Below are 11856 nucleotides of genomic sequence, written 5' to 3' on the forward strand. Positions count from 1 at the left end.
GAGGGGGTTGGTAATAATTCTGCCTCCCACCTCGAGTCCCATGAGTTCCAAAATGGCCCAGAATTCCTCGTTCTGTGAGTGCACATACAGAGAGCTGCTAGCGGCCTCCCCTCCACTTTCAGAACCTGCCACTACCCTGTCTCACTTCCAGGCTCTCAGAATCTGAGAGCTCAAAGTATCCCCCAACTCAGAATCACTTGTTAACACTGCAGATCCCAGAACCCACCCAGGCCTAATGCATGGGCATCTCTGGTGGGGGGTGGGGGGGGGGGAGGGGAAAGGGGGGGCACTTGCAGGGCGGGGGGGGTTGCATTTTGATAAAAGCAGCAGGTCATTCTGATGCACACTGAAGTTTGCAGACTACATCATATTCACTGTTTGGGTTATTTTCCAGTCCATTTAATGCAGTTACTTTTAAATGAAAAGCAAACTACCTTAAACCAGGTAATTAATCTTCATGAGACACACAGGACAGATCTGCTCCCTAGAAGCAGCCTCTTCCATGAACAAAGGCATGAAGTCTCGCCCTCCCTTGGGCCACGGGGGCTACCCAAAGAGCCTGGTCATGAAGTAACCCTCTGCTTCATCCTGAGGCCATCCAGCATGCAGCCTGAAGATCAACAGTGGCTGAACTCATTCCTGGGCTGACACTGCCTAGGGGCTGAGCGGGAGCCTATCCAGCCACCCCTACGTATGGGTCTGAAACGTAAAACGGCCAGCCTGGCAGCCAGCTGTGATTGACAGGAATGTAACTGATTATACAGGTTGGGGCTGCCAAACGTCAGGCCACTGGGGTTGTACCGTGCAGCTGGGGCTCCAGTAAAGCACCCAACATAAAGGAACTAGGGGACGTATGCATTTGTCAAAAGTGGCCAAACTGTACCTTTAAGATCTTTGCCTTTTCCGTATGCAACACGTGAGGAGAAAAGAGATAGGAATACCAGAAAAGAACATTTGAGCCCTCCTAACTACAAGAGTTCCACAGCCCAAGCCCAGGGGGGTTTTGGCCCACATGGTTCACTGTGGAAATGAGTGCAAGTTCCCACCTGGTGGTCCCTTGCAATGGAAGGAGGAGGAGGCCTCTGCCGGGTGGTACTGCCTGCATGGTGCGGGGGACCCTGTCCCTGCCCCTGTCCCTGCCCGGCTCCACGGCCACATGCACTGTGCTGAGCCATTCCCTTCACGCTGGGGAATTTCTCCTCTCTGCAGATAAAGACAGAACAAAATATGGAACATCGTGGAAACGACTGTCCCAGTGAAGGAGGGTGTTGCTCAGAGTCTTGAAATCTGCCTTTAATGGCTCCAAGACCAACATTCTAACAATCATGATGTGAAATAGGTGCCAGAATAGGAATTCACAACCTGACCTTGACTCCTCTGTCTACCTGAAACCCTTAACAAAGACCTTGACCAGGAATGGGAAGAAGAAGGTTTTAAATGGATGGACGTGTCCTTCAGTGGTAGGAGCTGGGTGTTACTTAGATCCAAACACAACCCCCATGCCCTCACCTCTGCCCTTAGTGGGCAGCCTGAAATTACACTGGAAAGATGCATGCCCCAAACTGATGTGGAAGGCGCCCCTTCAGCCTGCTCATGCTGACCAAAATCTCATCTGTCCTTGCAGGTGAACTGAAGGAAATCAAGCAAGATATCTCCAGCCTGCGCTATGAGCTTCTGGAAGAGAAATCTCAAGCTACCGGTGAGCTGGCAGACCTGATCCAACAGCTCAGTGAGAAATTTGGAAAGAATTTAAACAAAGACCACCTGCGGGTAAACAAGGGCAAAGACATTTAGCAGCCTGCATCGGCATCTGTGACTTCTACCAGCATTCCCAGGCCAGGATGGATTTCCTAGCCACCAGCCCTGGCGGGGAAGGGTCCTGGGCCCACTCCTCTAGGACACTAAGGGGACCCATTGGCTCTGTCCTGAGCAGAGTCGCTGACATGTGCAGTATAGTAGCCTGCCTTGACCCAGAACTGTTGTGAATCTAGGCTGTTGGGTAAGAAAGGCCAGCACAGGAGGAGGGGGAGGAAACGCTCCCTGACACGTGTGAGATCTTTGGTCCAGTCACAGTGACGCATGTCCCTGTGGCCAGCGCAGGAAGAGGCCTTCTTGGATGCACACACATGCCCTCCCACCGCACACGGACCACATCTCTGTCTGTGTCCCAGGAAGACAAACCACCTCATCCCATGCACCCTTTCTCACTCCCTTTCCACCACCTAATCACATCCAAACAGAACCGGGAGGTGACCTGTGATCTATTCTTAAGTGCCAGATGAGAACACAGATAGCCTAATAGCAAAATAGTTCTATTTGTTTATAAAAAAAAAAAAATTAAAAATCCTAAATCAAAAATTGTACTGTAGGTAGCACTGTTTAGAGAACAACAAAATCCAAATGATGTATTTTTACCTTTATTATCTTGTATTTACTATTTTTACCTAAAATGGAAAGAAATAAAATTACCTCATAATAGCCTGTGGAGCCTCCGTCAATGTGCCGCCCTCCTGCCATCCTGTGGCCTGTCTGGAGGTGGCCTTGGAAGCCCATGGGCCAGCACCTCTCTGGGAGGAGAACGGGGCAGGTGTGGAGAGGGAAGGGACCAATCCCCTAAGATCATGCAGCCAGAACGCCTACCTCCTAGCCCTCCTCCTATCCCCAGACCTACTGACCCCAACTTGACCAATGTCAGGAAGGAGGTAAAGAGAATGGTGAGGGAAGTGAAACATTTCCTCCCACCCACCTCTCACCCTCTTTCCCTGTGTGGGAGGAGAAGGGGTGCCTGACCCCGCACCCCCACACCTTTCGGGAGGGACCTGAGTGTGAGTGCAGAGAGCGGCCACCAGAGGGAGTCCTAGTCCCAAACAACTCCCATTCAGAGCAGGTTGGAGAAGATGCCCTTGGATTCAGGGAGAGGCCACTGGCCTTACAAGTAATACTAGCCAGATGTAATGAGTGAGCATTTGCTGTGTACCAAGCACTGTGCTGAAAGCTCTCCCGCATCCATCCACTGAACCCTCACAGCAACCCTGTGAGAAGAAAGACGCTCAGGATCACAAATTCAGATACCTTGCAGATACCCTGGAAGGGCTAAGTGTGTGTGTGTGTGTACGCACAGGTGTTTCTTATACATGGATATGTATGAGGGGGCTTCTGTTTCAAGATATAGAGTGCATCTTCAGAGATAAAACACATTTTACTTAACAGCTGCTCTAGGAAAAGAGCAGATCAGGAGCACCAAATAAAAGTGAGGTTGGTCCCAGCACTGAGGCAATGGGGTGGACCATGACAAACAGGGCAGCTGAGCCCTACTGAAAGTGGGCCACAGACACTTAGCCCGGCCCACTGCTGCCATAAAGAATACAGGCCCAGGTTTGCCAGATTTTCCCAATTTCTGGGCATGGAGTAGGGGAGCCCACATTTGTTGGGCCCCTGGCAGCCAAGATGAGTGGCTCGAGAAGATGCCCTGAAATGTGGTTTCACACCTGAGCTTTCCTGGCACCATCATCCAACAAGAAGGAAACAGGTGCCTGATGCATACTGTAAGTTTACGGTCTGGGAGCTGTTCACCTGGGGTCCTTGCGAGGGGCCATAGATGGATCTCCAAAACCCTGCAACCCCTCAAGTGCCCAGCATATTGTGTGCCTGTCTTTGTAACGGTGTGTTGTTCTGGAGAGCACACCTGCAGTGTGCCCCAAATACTCATCCATGGCCCCCTCAAAGCCTGCAGCTGATGACCGACATCATTCAGCAGATGTGTACTGAGTCCCTCGTCAACCACTGGGGGTGCAACACATAAGCATCCAAAGGGGCTCCTTTTTATGCCTGGACTCCGACTAAGAAAGCCGATGTGCTTTGTAAGAAGAGCAGTTGATTTATCCAGGGGACAAATTACCAGCACTTCTGGAAGATTTCCTTTCAGATCCCTCACTTATCTTCATCAGAATGCTAATAAACGCTTCGAAGATGCATTATTCAATTTCCCTATCTGCCTTCAACCAGAGGCAGGTGGCAACCCTGCCTGGGATTTGAAAATCCTGGGGTGCCCTTTCCCCTTCAAGCCTAAGCCTCAAATTCTCCCTTTCAGGAGATAAAGAAAAACAAGTCCCACTAAGGAATTAAAAACGGAAAAGGAAAACTAGCACCATCCATTAGGTTTTTGATGCCACATCTTAGGGGTGAAGGCCGTCCCAGAATGGATTCCGAGCTGCCGGGTAGATGTCGCACAGGAGAGGGATCCCAGGCTCATGGAGAACTGTTGAGAGGCCTTGGAACTGATGGCTGGCAGACCTATCATCTGGAGCTGTGGCAAAAGCTTAGTGATTTTCCAGGCACTGACAACCTCCCTCCCCCACCCCCATCTCCTTGCTCCTGTTGAATGAGCCAGATGAGGGAGGCAGCCGTGGGAGAAATAAAACAGGAGAGTGAAAAATGGAGTCAGAGAGGGGCTCACAGACACGGGAGGAGAAAGGGCCCAGGCCCTCCCTGGAAAGTCCACAGACCCCCAGACTTGCACACTTCCCAAAGCACCCTATCCATCCCCTTGGAGCATGCTGCACAGCTATCCATATAGAAGTCTGTAACTTTCATGTATGCCTGTAACATCTGTCTCCGCTGCTTGCCAGGAAGTTCCATGAGGCGGTGTGGGTCTGTTTTATTCCCGCTGTGCACTGGCACAGGGCCAGAGAGCTGCCACTCCATGAATCATTGCTACGCCCAGTTTTCAAAAATCCCTTCAGATGGCGCCACTGGGCTCTGAAAATGTGAGTTTACAGGAAACACCAGCCATTGTTCTGTGCAGACAAGCAAAACACTGCAGCTATTTCCCTCCTTGTCACAGCGTGGAAGGAGCTCCAGCTTCCAGTACCCTCTCTTACTACGAAGCTGCTTCAGACTGGGCTGGGACCAGACAATCACAGCACAGACCAGGTGGCGGGGGGGGGGGGGGGGGGGGGGGGGGTGGATGGGCAGGGCGAGGGCGTGGCGGCTCCATCCAGGTCTCTGGGGAACCAGTGGTGAAGCAGAGAGTTCTCCAGTAACTTGTCACTTCTGATGGCTCCTAAGACGACTCGGCAAATCCTAGTGACACATCCTGGACCAAAACCCCCAATTAGTCCCCAGAGCTATTCCTAAAGGATGTGTGCTCACACACTTGAGAAAGCACAGCCTGCCTCCTCTGCCCGTCAAAGTATCTCCCTCCCTCCCTCCCTCCCTCCCTCCCATGAAGACTGGAAGACAAAACAGTGACTGACACAACCAGGCTAAGGCACATTCCTTAATGGAGGGGCAGCTGTGCGAAAGCCCCTCCAAATGGCCGTTGGCCTGGGAAGGCCCGGAAGGACACCTTCAAGTCCACTTGCCCCCAGGAGGCCAAGACTCGTCGCCCTGCTGGGACCTGCTATGCTGGGACCTGCTGGGAGCACTGGGTGTCCAGTTACAAATAAGCAGCCTCGGGCCCATCACTCCTCAAAGGGTTCATTAAGGCTTGTGAAAAGTGTAGAGGTGGAGGCTCCCAGAGAGTGACAGGAATTAGGAGTCTGATCCTCAGAGGCAAGGAGGCAACGCCCCCATTCTGTTTCTGTGTCTTCCCCTCATCCCTAGGAGGGTGAATGTGCTAGAGGGAAGGGACTCCAGGAGAGACACAGGATGTAAATCAGCTCAGGCAACAAAATCCCTTGGGCCTGGCCTGCAGACACAGCAAGGGCCCAGGCTGACCCAGCCTCATCCAGCTCTTGGGAGCGGAGGCCGCCCGAGCTGGCTCTTCCCGGAGGAATCCCCAGCCACTCTTTGCTTGGGGATTTCTCCCTCTGCTTCTCCACTGCAGTCAAGCAGCTGGGAAGTCCCTCTGCTTCCGGGAAGGAAGGATCCAAACACAGGTAATGAATACAGGGGTCCGGGGTGGGGTTTCCAGAGCCCTGAGTCTTCAAGGAAGGGAGAGACAACTGAGGGAAAAATCACAAAGTTGGAAAGAAATGGCGTTGGAGGAGCATAGGGCTCTCCCGTACCCAGAAACGCCTCCCTGCAACAGGGGTGGGACAGGGAAGGAGGCCTGGTGCTGAGAACTGAAGATCAAGGCAGCCTGGCCCTGCCGGTGGAGGAAAAGTACTCCATGCCCACAGACACGGGGCCGGCAACTAGAAGGCCACATCCTCGTCCCAGCCCAGACACCCCCCATCCATGTCCATGGAGGCTGGAGAAGGAAGAAGGAAGGGCTGCCCACCACACCATCCCCCACCCCTGCCTGATTAAGGGCAAAGTACACTCGCAATACAATATGGTCCAAAAGTGTGGATTCCTTGTCCTCCAAGTGAGTCACAAATAACTGGGTGAGGGGTGTCTGGGTGGCTCAGTCAATGGAGCATCCGACTAGATTTTGGATCAGGTCATGGTCCCAGGGTTTGTGGGATGGAGCCCCCGAGTTAGGCTCTACGCTGACAGCACAGAGCCTGCTTAGGATTCTCTCTCCCTCTCTCTCTCCCCCTCCCCTGCTCACGCCGTCACTGTCTCTGTCTCTCTCTCTCTCTCTCAAAATAAATAAGTAAACTTAAAAAAGAAAAAGAAAGAACCAGGTCAAGCAGAACCTGCTGTGTCTGGACAGGGACCAGCATCAGCTGTGCCCACTGACCAAAGAGGCCCGTGGGTCCTGTGGTGCTGACCCCAGACACACCAGGGCCAGTGACCCACTGGCCCCAGCAGCGTGCTGGTAAGCAGAAGGCAGAAAAAGCAACTTAGATCCAAATAAAAGTTTATCAAGACACTTTCAGATGTCTGAGTGTAGATTCGGACGCTCGCTGAGTAGACAACACTTCCCTCTTTGCCACACCCACCCGAAATCTGTGTGAACTCACAGATCAAGCAGGGGGAAGGCAGGGGTGAGGGGGGCGGGAGGGGCGGCCATGGGGCACATAGGCTTTGTATCCACACTGCCCCATGAGTAGAAACACAATTCACCACCGCCCCCCACCCCAGGCAGAGGCTGGCACCTGACCCCAACTTAACCAACCAGAGTAACCAGCACCCCAGAAACCACCATGGCCCCAAGCAGGGCAATCACGTTCCTGCCTTGAGATGCACATACACTCAGACACCAAGAAAGAGAAGTCATTTCTTCCTACTGGGGTTGCTGAACAGGAGAATGTGAGTGTGAGCCAGCAGCAGGGGACCCCTCCTTGCCTCACAGACAGGGAGTGTCTGGGAAGGAAGTGAAACCAGAGAGGAGGATTAAAGGAGAGGGGAGGAGACAGCAAGAAGGAAGTGAGGGGAGGTAGCGGAGGGGAGGAGGGAGCAGGTGAAAGGTGTCCCCCTAGCGCCCTTCTTCCTGCAGCTCGTCCTTACAGCTGGGGAACTGTTCCAGAAGCCGCCTGAGCTCAGCAGGCAAATAAACCCCACTGTTGAAGAAGCTGGTCTGCACGGAGTTTCTGGACAGCTTTTACATTCCCAGAGTCTGATGGACACAGAAATGACAGGATTTCTTTGCCCCACCCATCCCCTTGGGGCTGTTTGGTGTTTCTGTGGTTAGAGGAGCTGGGCCAGAAACTGACCATTCTGTTTTTCTTGAGATTCAGTGAGGTTCTGACATAGGTGATGGCCTCGAGCTGGTTAAATTGATCAAGGGCAAATCTACAAGACACTGGACGTGAGGGCTGGCCAGGGGCCCAAGCGATGCCTGTACCTCAGGACTGGTGGAATAGGGTGCTCCCTGCTCTGCCCAGGCTCCAGCTCTGAAGAATGCAGATTTGGCACCCTGGACACCTCTGGGATGGGGCCCCAGTGAGGCACCTCTCAACGGCTGTGCGGGCAGCAAGTAGTGGGGGAGACTGAGGAGGGCAACACAGAAATGGGGACAAGGCAATCAGCTGGTCACTAGACGTATCATCTTGTTGGGGGTGGGGATCAGTACTCAGACATTCTAGAAATAACCAGAAGACACTGTGAGGATGATCAGGTGCTAGCTGGTGAGGTTCCTGCCGCAAATGGGAAATATACAGCCTTGTGTTGTAGGTATAGGCTGGGGAAACGGACTATCTGAGTTACATAGAGACAACTCAATATTGGATGTGGGGGCATTCTTCTGTCTTCCATGAGCACAGATGATGCAGAGTGCCATGAATCCCGGCAGCTAGGCCACAGACTCAGAGGGTTTTCAGTCTGCTGGTGCCATGGGGATCAGACCTGAGCCAGGTCAGTCTCAGAAAGAGAGAGGAGGTAACTCTTTGGATCATTTCGGTGACAGAACAGAACAGAGCCCCAGGGTTTTGTGCTCAGCTCCAATCAATCACAGGAGAGACAATCCAGCAAAACACAGCCTCCGGTGCTTTCCCAACCTGCACAACTAAATCAGAAGCCCCCACAGCCTGTTGAGCCCTGCGGAAGGTGAACATTCTGAGAGCCGAGCTGTTTTTTTAGACACATCTTTACATGCAAATGCTCACAGCATCGTCACTGTCTGTCACCAACAGCGTGAACAGAACGCGGATTCTGTGCTCCGGCAAAGGCCATGGGGGTTGGGGCCAGAGCTGCTGCTCATGACGGTTCCCCTCCAAAGATACACTCAGACGCGCTTGCTGAGTCCTGGGACTTCTGAACCTCTGTGTCCCCAAGCAGCAGCTCAGGGTGACTGATTTCCATTGGACCGAGGCTGCACCGAGAGGACAGTATGTATGGATCAGTATTCTAGTCACTCTGGACAGATGTTTCAGTTCTTCTCCCAAAGGGGAGAAATACCATTTTCCTGATTCTTAAAGACCTCCCAGTGGGTCCTCCCCCTGCAGACACATGACAGGAAAGATTCAGCCCGAGGCGAAACATAAGGGACTGCTTCTGGGAAACGGGAGTCGACGGTCTGAGACAAGAGCACAGGTGTATGAGAGCAAACCATGGGGAATGGTCGTTCCACACACACGGCCCAGGTGTGTATCACCCACAGGGTGACAGGGCAGAGCCCTGCAGGCCACCACAGGGAGGCGCACTGCCTTCAGGTAATCCTGGAGCAGACAAGGAGGGGGGCATGTCTGCGGCTCCATGAAGATGAAGCCCCCGGGGGGCCCTGTGCAGGGACTCCACGGGGCTCTCTGGAGGCCACCGCCAGAAAGAGGCGGCTGGAACCGATGTCAAAGAGGCAGCAGAGAGGAAAGAAGAGAGCAACTACCTACCTGCCAGGCCTCGGAGTCTCCTCCAACACCCAAGGGCAGAAACCACCATCAGCACGGAGCAGAGGAGCCTGGGTCCAGGGAAGCTCCCCAAGTCACACCACCGGCCTCCCAGCCCAGGAAACGGCAGGGCCAGCTGCATGGGGTGCCAGCACAAAGAGAGCAAGGGGGCACAAGGGCCTGGCCTGGCTGCTTCTCCTGGTCTACGAAGTGTTTGGGTGACTTTCCAAGAAAGCAAGGAAAATGAATTAAAACCTCAGTGGCCCCCACGAAACGGGCCTCCTGGTCCTCGGGCCCTTGCTTATTCCCCACCCACATCCACACTGGCTCGGTCATGTGACCAGCGTGAGCCAACGGGACACTAGCCAGCATAGTGCTAGCAGAGGCTTGATTAGCACGTGCCCACTAGAGCTCATCTCGAGGAAGCCTAGCTGTGTCCCGAAAGGGCTGGGCTACCGAATGTTGAGAGGCCACGTGGAGAGAAACCTTGGCTCGCTAGAGTGCTTTGCAGTCTAGCCACGCTCCCAGCCGATGCAGCCACAAGAGAGACTCAGCTGGGCGGAGAAGAGCTGCCCAGCTGAAGCCTGTCAACCAAGGAATCATGGCAAGTAAAGTTTGGAGGTACTATATTACCCAAGCGGGAGATAAACAAAGGGACTGAAGGGGAGCCCAGGAACTTTGCACATCACGCCCAGCCCAGCCACAGGAAAGGAACCTCACCCACTCACCCCAAGAAGGTGACTTAACTCCAAGGACCTCAATTAACAGCGCCTAGGAATGCAAGTCAGCTGGTGTTCATAATAAAGGCACAATCGGGGTTCCCAATGACTTAGATCGACAGAAAGAAACCCTGTCTCTGTCCACCAGTAGATACCCCCAAAACAGTGCTGGCCTTCTTCTGGAAGGATGACCCCGGTCAGGGCAGCCCTCCCCTCCGCTCATGGGTGGCAGCATGTGGGGCGCCCAAAGGATGCTGTGGACTCTGGGGGCGCTGGGCAGGCTGCAGGCTCCCTGGAAAGAAAGGAGGTGAGTCCAGCAACAGTTAAGTGGATTGGTGAGATTTTAATAAAAGCGGTGGACAACACAGAGGTGATGTCTCAGGGTAGTCAGTGAATCACTGCCAGCGGACAATGATAACACGCCCTTAGGTTTCCAGCCTTACAGGTGTCAGAGCACTGTCACATCCTTTACCTCTTTTAATTAAAACAACAACCCAGCAAAGTGGGCAGAGGAGAATCCATTATCGTCTTTGCAAAGAAAGAATTGAAGTAGCTCAGGGATCCCACTGAGTAGAACCACCAGGAACTGAAGTTCAGCCCCTGAGCCCCGTGAACTGGCCTGGGTGCAAGGGGGGTGCCCATGAACACAGGTGAATGGGAAGACTGCCCTTGGGCTGGACCCCAAGTGTCCAAGTGTGGGTCTCCAAGTATGGCAGCCTGGGGGAGAAAGGATGCTCCTCGCAGGGCATTTCTCCATGTGTTCTAGAACTCCCTGCCTCAGGAGGACACCTGTCCTCCTACCTGGGACACTCATTAATGATGTGCATCTACAGACTGGGAGTGGGGCCTAGCAATCTGTATTTCAAGATGCTCCCAGGTGACTCCAAGGGTCCATCATGTTTGAATACTAACGCCGCAGAGGGCCCTTTGCCCCATGGCATGGGTATCAGGTTACTTGACTGGTAAGAATGGAAATGGGGCCAGGGATTCATGGTCCAGTGCTCTCACTAACTCTCCAGTCTTCACCAAGGAGGTGGGACTGATCCAATATTGGAAGGCTCTCTGAGATTTGGGCACGAAGGAAAGATGTAGGGTAAAACGTGGGAGGCACCAAGAAAAAAAAAAAGGTCGGGGTGAATAACTCAATCCCAGTCTACCCTATGCTTCATATCCATTAATAAACATCATTATGAGGCAAACAGGCATAGCAAAGGGACAGGAAACACTAACAAGGGTTAGGCATAGTAATGTTCTCCAGGGTCTTGTCTCGTTTCCCAGAGGTGAGGAGATGTCATTCTTGCACTGGGGCATGGGTGGGGACTCTGCCCACTCTGTCCTGGGGTCTCCAGATTCACCTGATGTCAGACAGCAGAGCTCAGGTGGACCACCTGCCCAAGTGGGACAGCAGGCTTCCCGGGTGCCCTGGCATCAGACCTCCTCCGCGGGGCCGCTCATCCCCCATGTGGGCGGCTCCTGCCCATGGAGACAGGTGCAGGAGCAAAGCGCCCACGATGCACAGTGAGTGGGCATGGGGTGGGAGTAGGGGCGTCCTCTCCTTTTGACCTCACAACTAAGGTCATCATATTTGAGACCCATCTCTTATTTCTTATTTTCACCCTTTCCTTCTCTTGGTGATGGAACCAAAGCCACTTCCGGTCTTTATCTGGAGGAAATGTGCTGTTTAAGTGTGCTCATAATTGGAGCTGGTAATCTGCTCCTTAATTCTCAGCGTGTTTCCCCCGCTCAGCTCACCGAGCCCCTTCCTGCCTCCTGTTCTATTTTCATCCTGGCCTTCCCAGGTGGGGACTCCTTAAAGGGGCCCAGCTGGCATTCTATCTTTTTCCTTTCTTTCTAAATGGCCCTCACAGACCCCAAATGTGGGCCTTTTCCTCCTCATGGTTCAGAGCGAGGCTCTGATCAAGGGCTCTGAGGGGCCAGAGAAGCACCTTCCAAAAAAGGACACTATTTTGGGAGTTTGGACAGTG

The 11856-nt window shown here is 53.3% G+C and overlaps 1 protein-coding gene across 1 annotated transcript in view; it reads left to right on the forward strand.

Annotated features, from left to right (window-relative positions):
* Positions 1 to 2363, forward strand: part of TRPC7 (transient receptor potential cation channel subfamily C member 7) — a 140136-nt gene extending 137773 nt beyond the window's left edge. The window contains exon 12 of the mRNA XM_058735948.1: positions 1625 to 2363. Within this exon, the coding sequence (XP_058591931.1) occupies positions 1625 to 1794 (170 nt within the window). The 3' untranslated portion in view covers positions 1795 to 2363. The remainder of the gene's footprint in view (positions 1 to 1624) is intronic.
* Positions 2364 to 11856: the final 9493 nt, after the last annotated feature.

This window comes from Neofelis nebulosa, chromosome 1 (genome assembly GCF_028018385.1).
Source record: "Neofelis nebulosa isolate mNeoNeb1 chromosome 1, mNeoNeb1.pri, whole genome shotgun sequence".
Taxonomy (NCBI): Eukaryota; Metazoa; Chordata; class Mammalia; order Carnivora; family Felidae; genus Neofelis; species Neofelis nebulosa.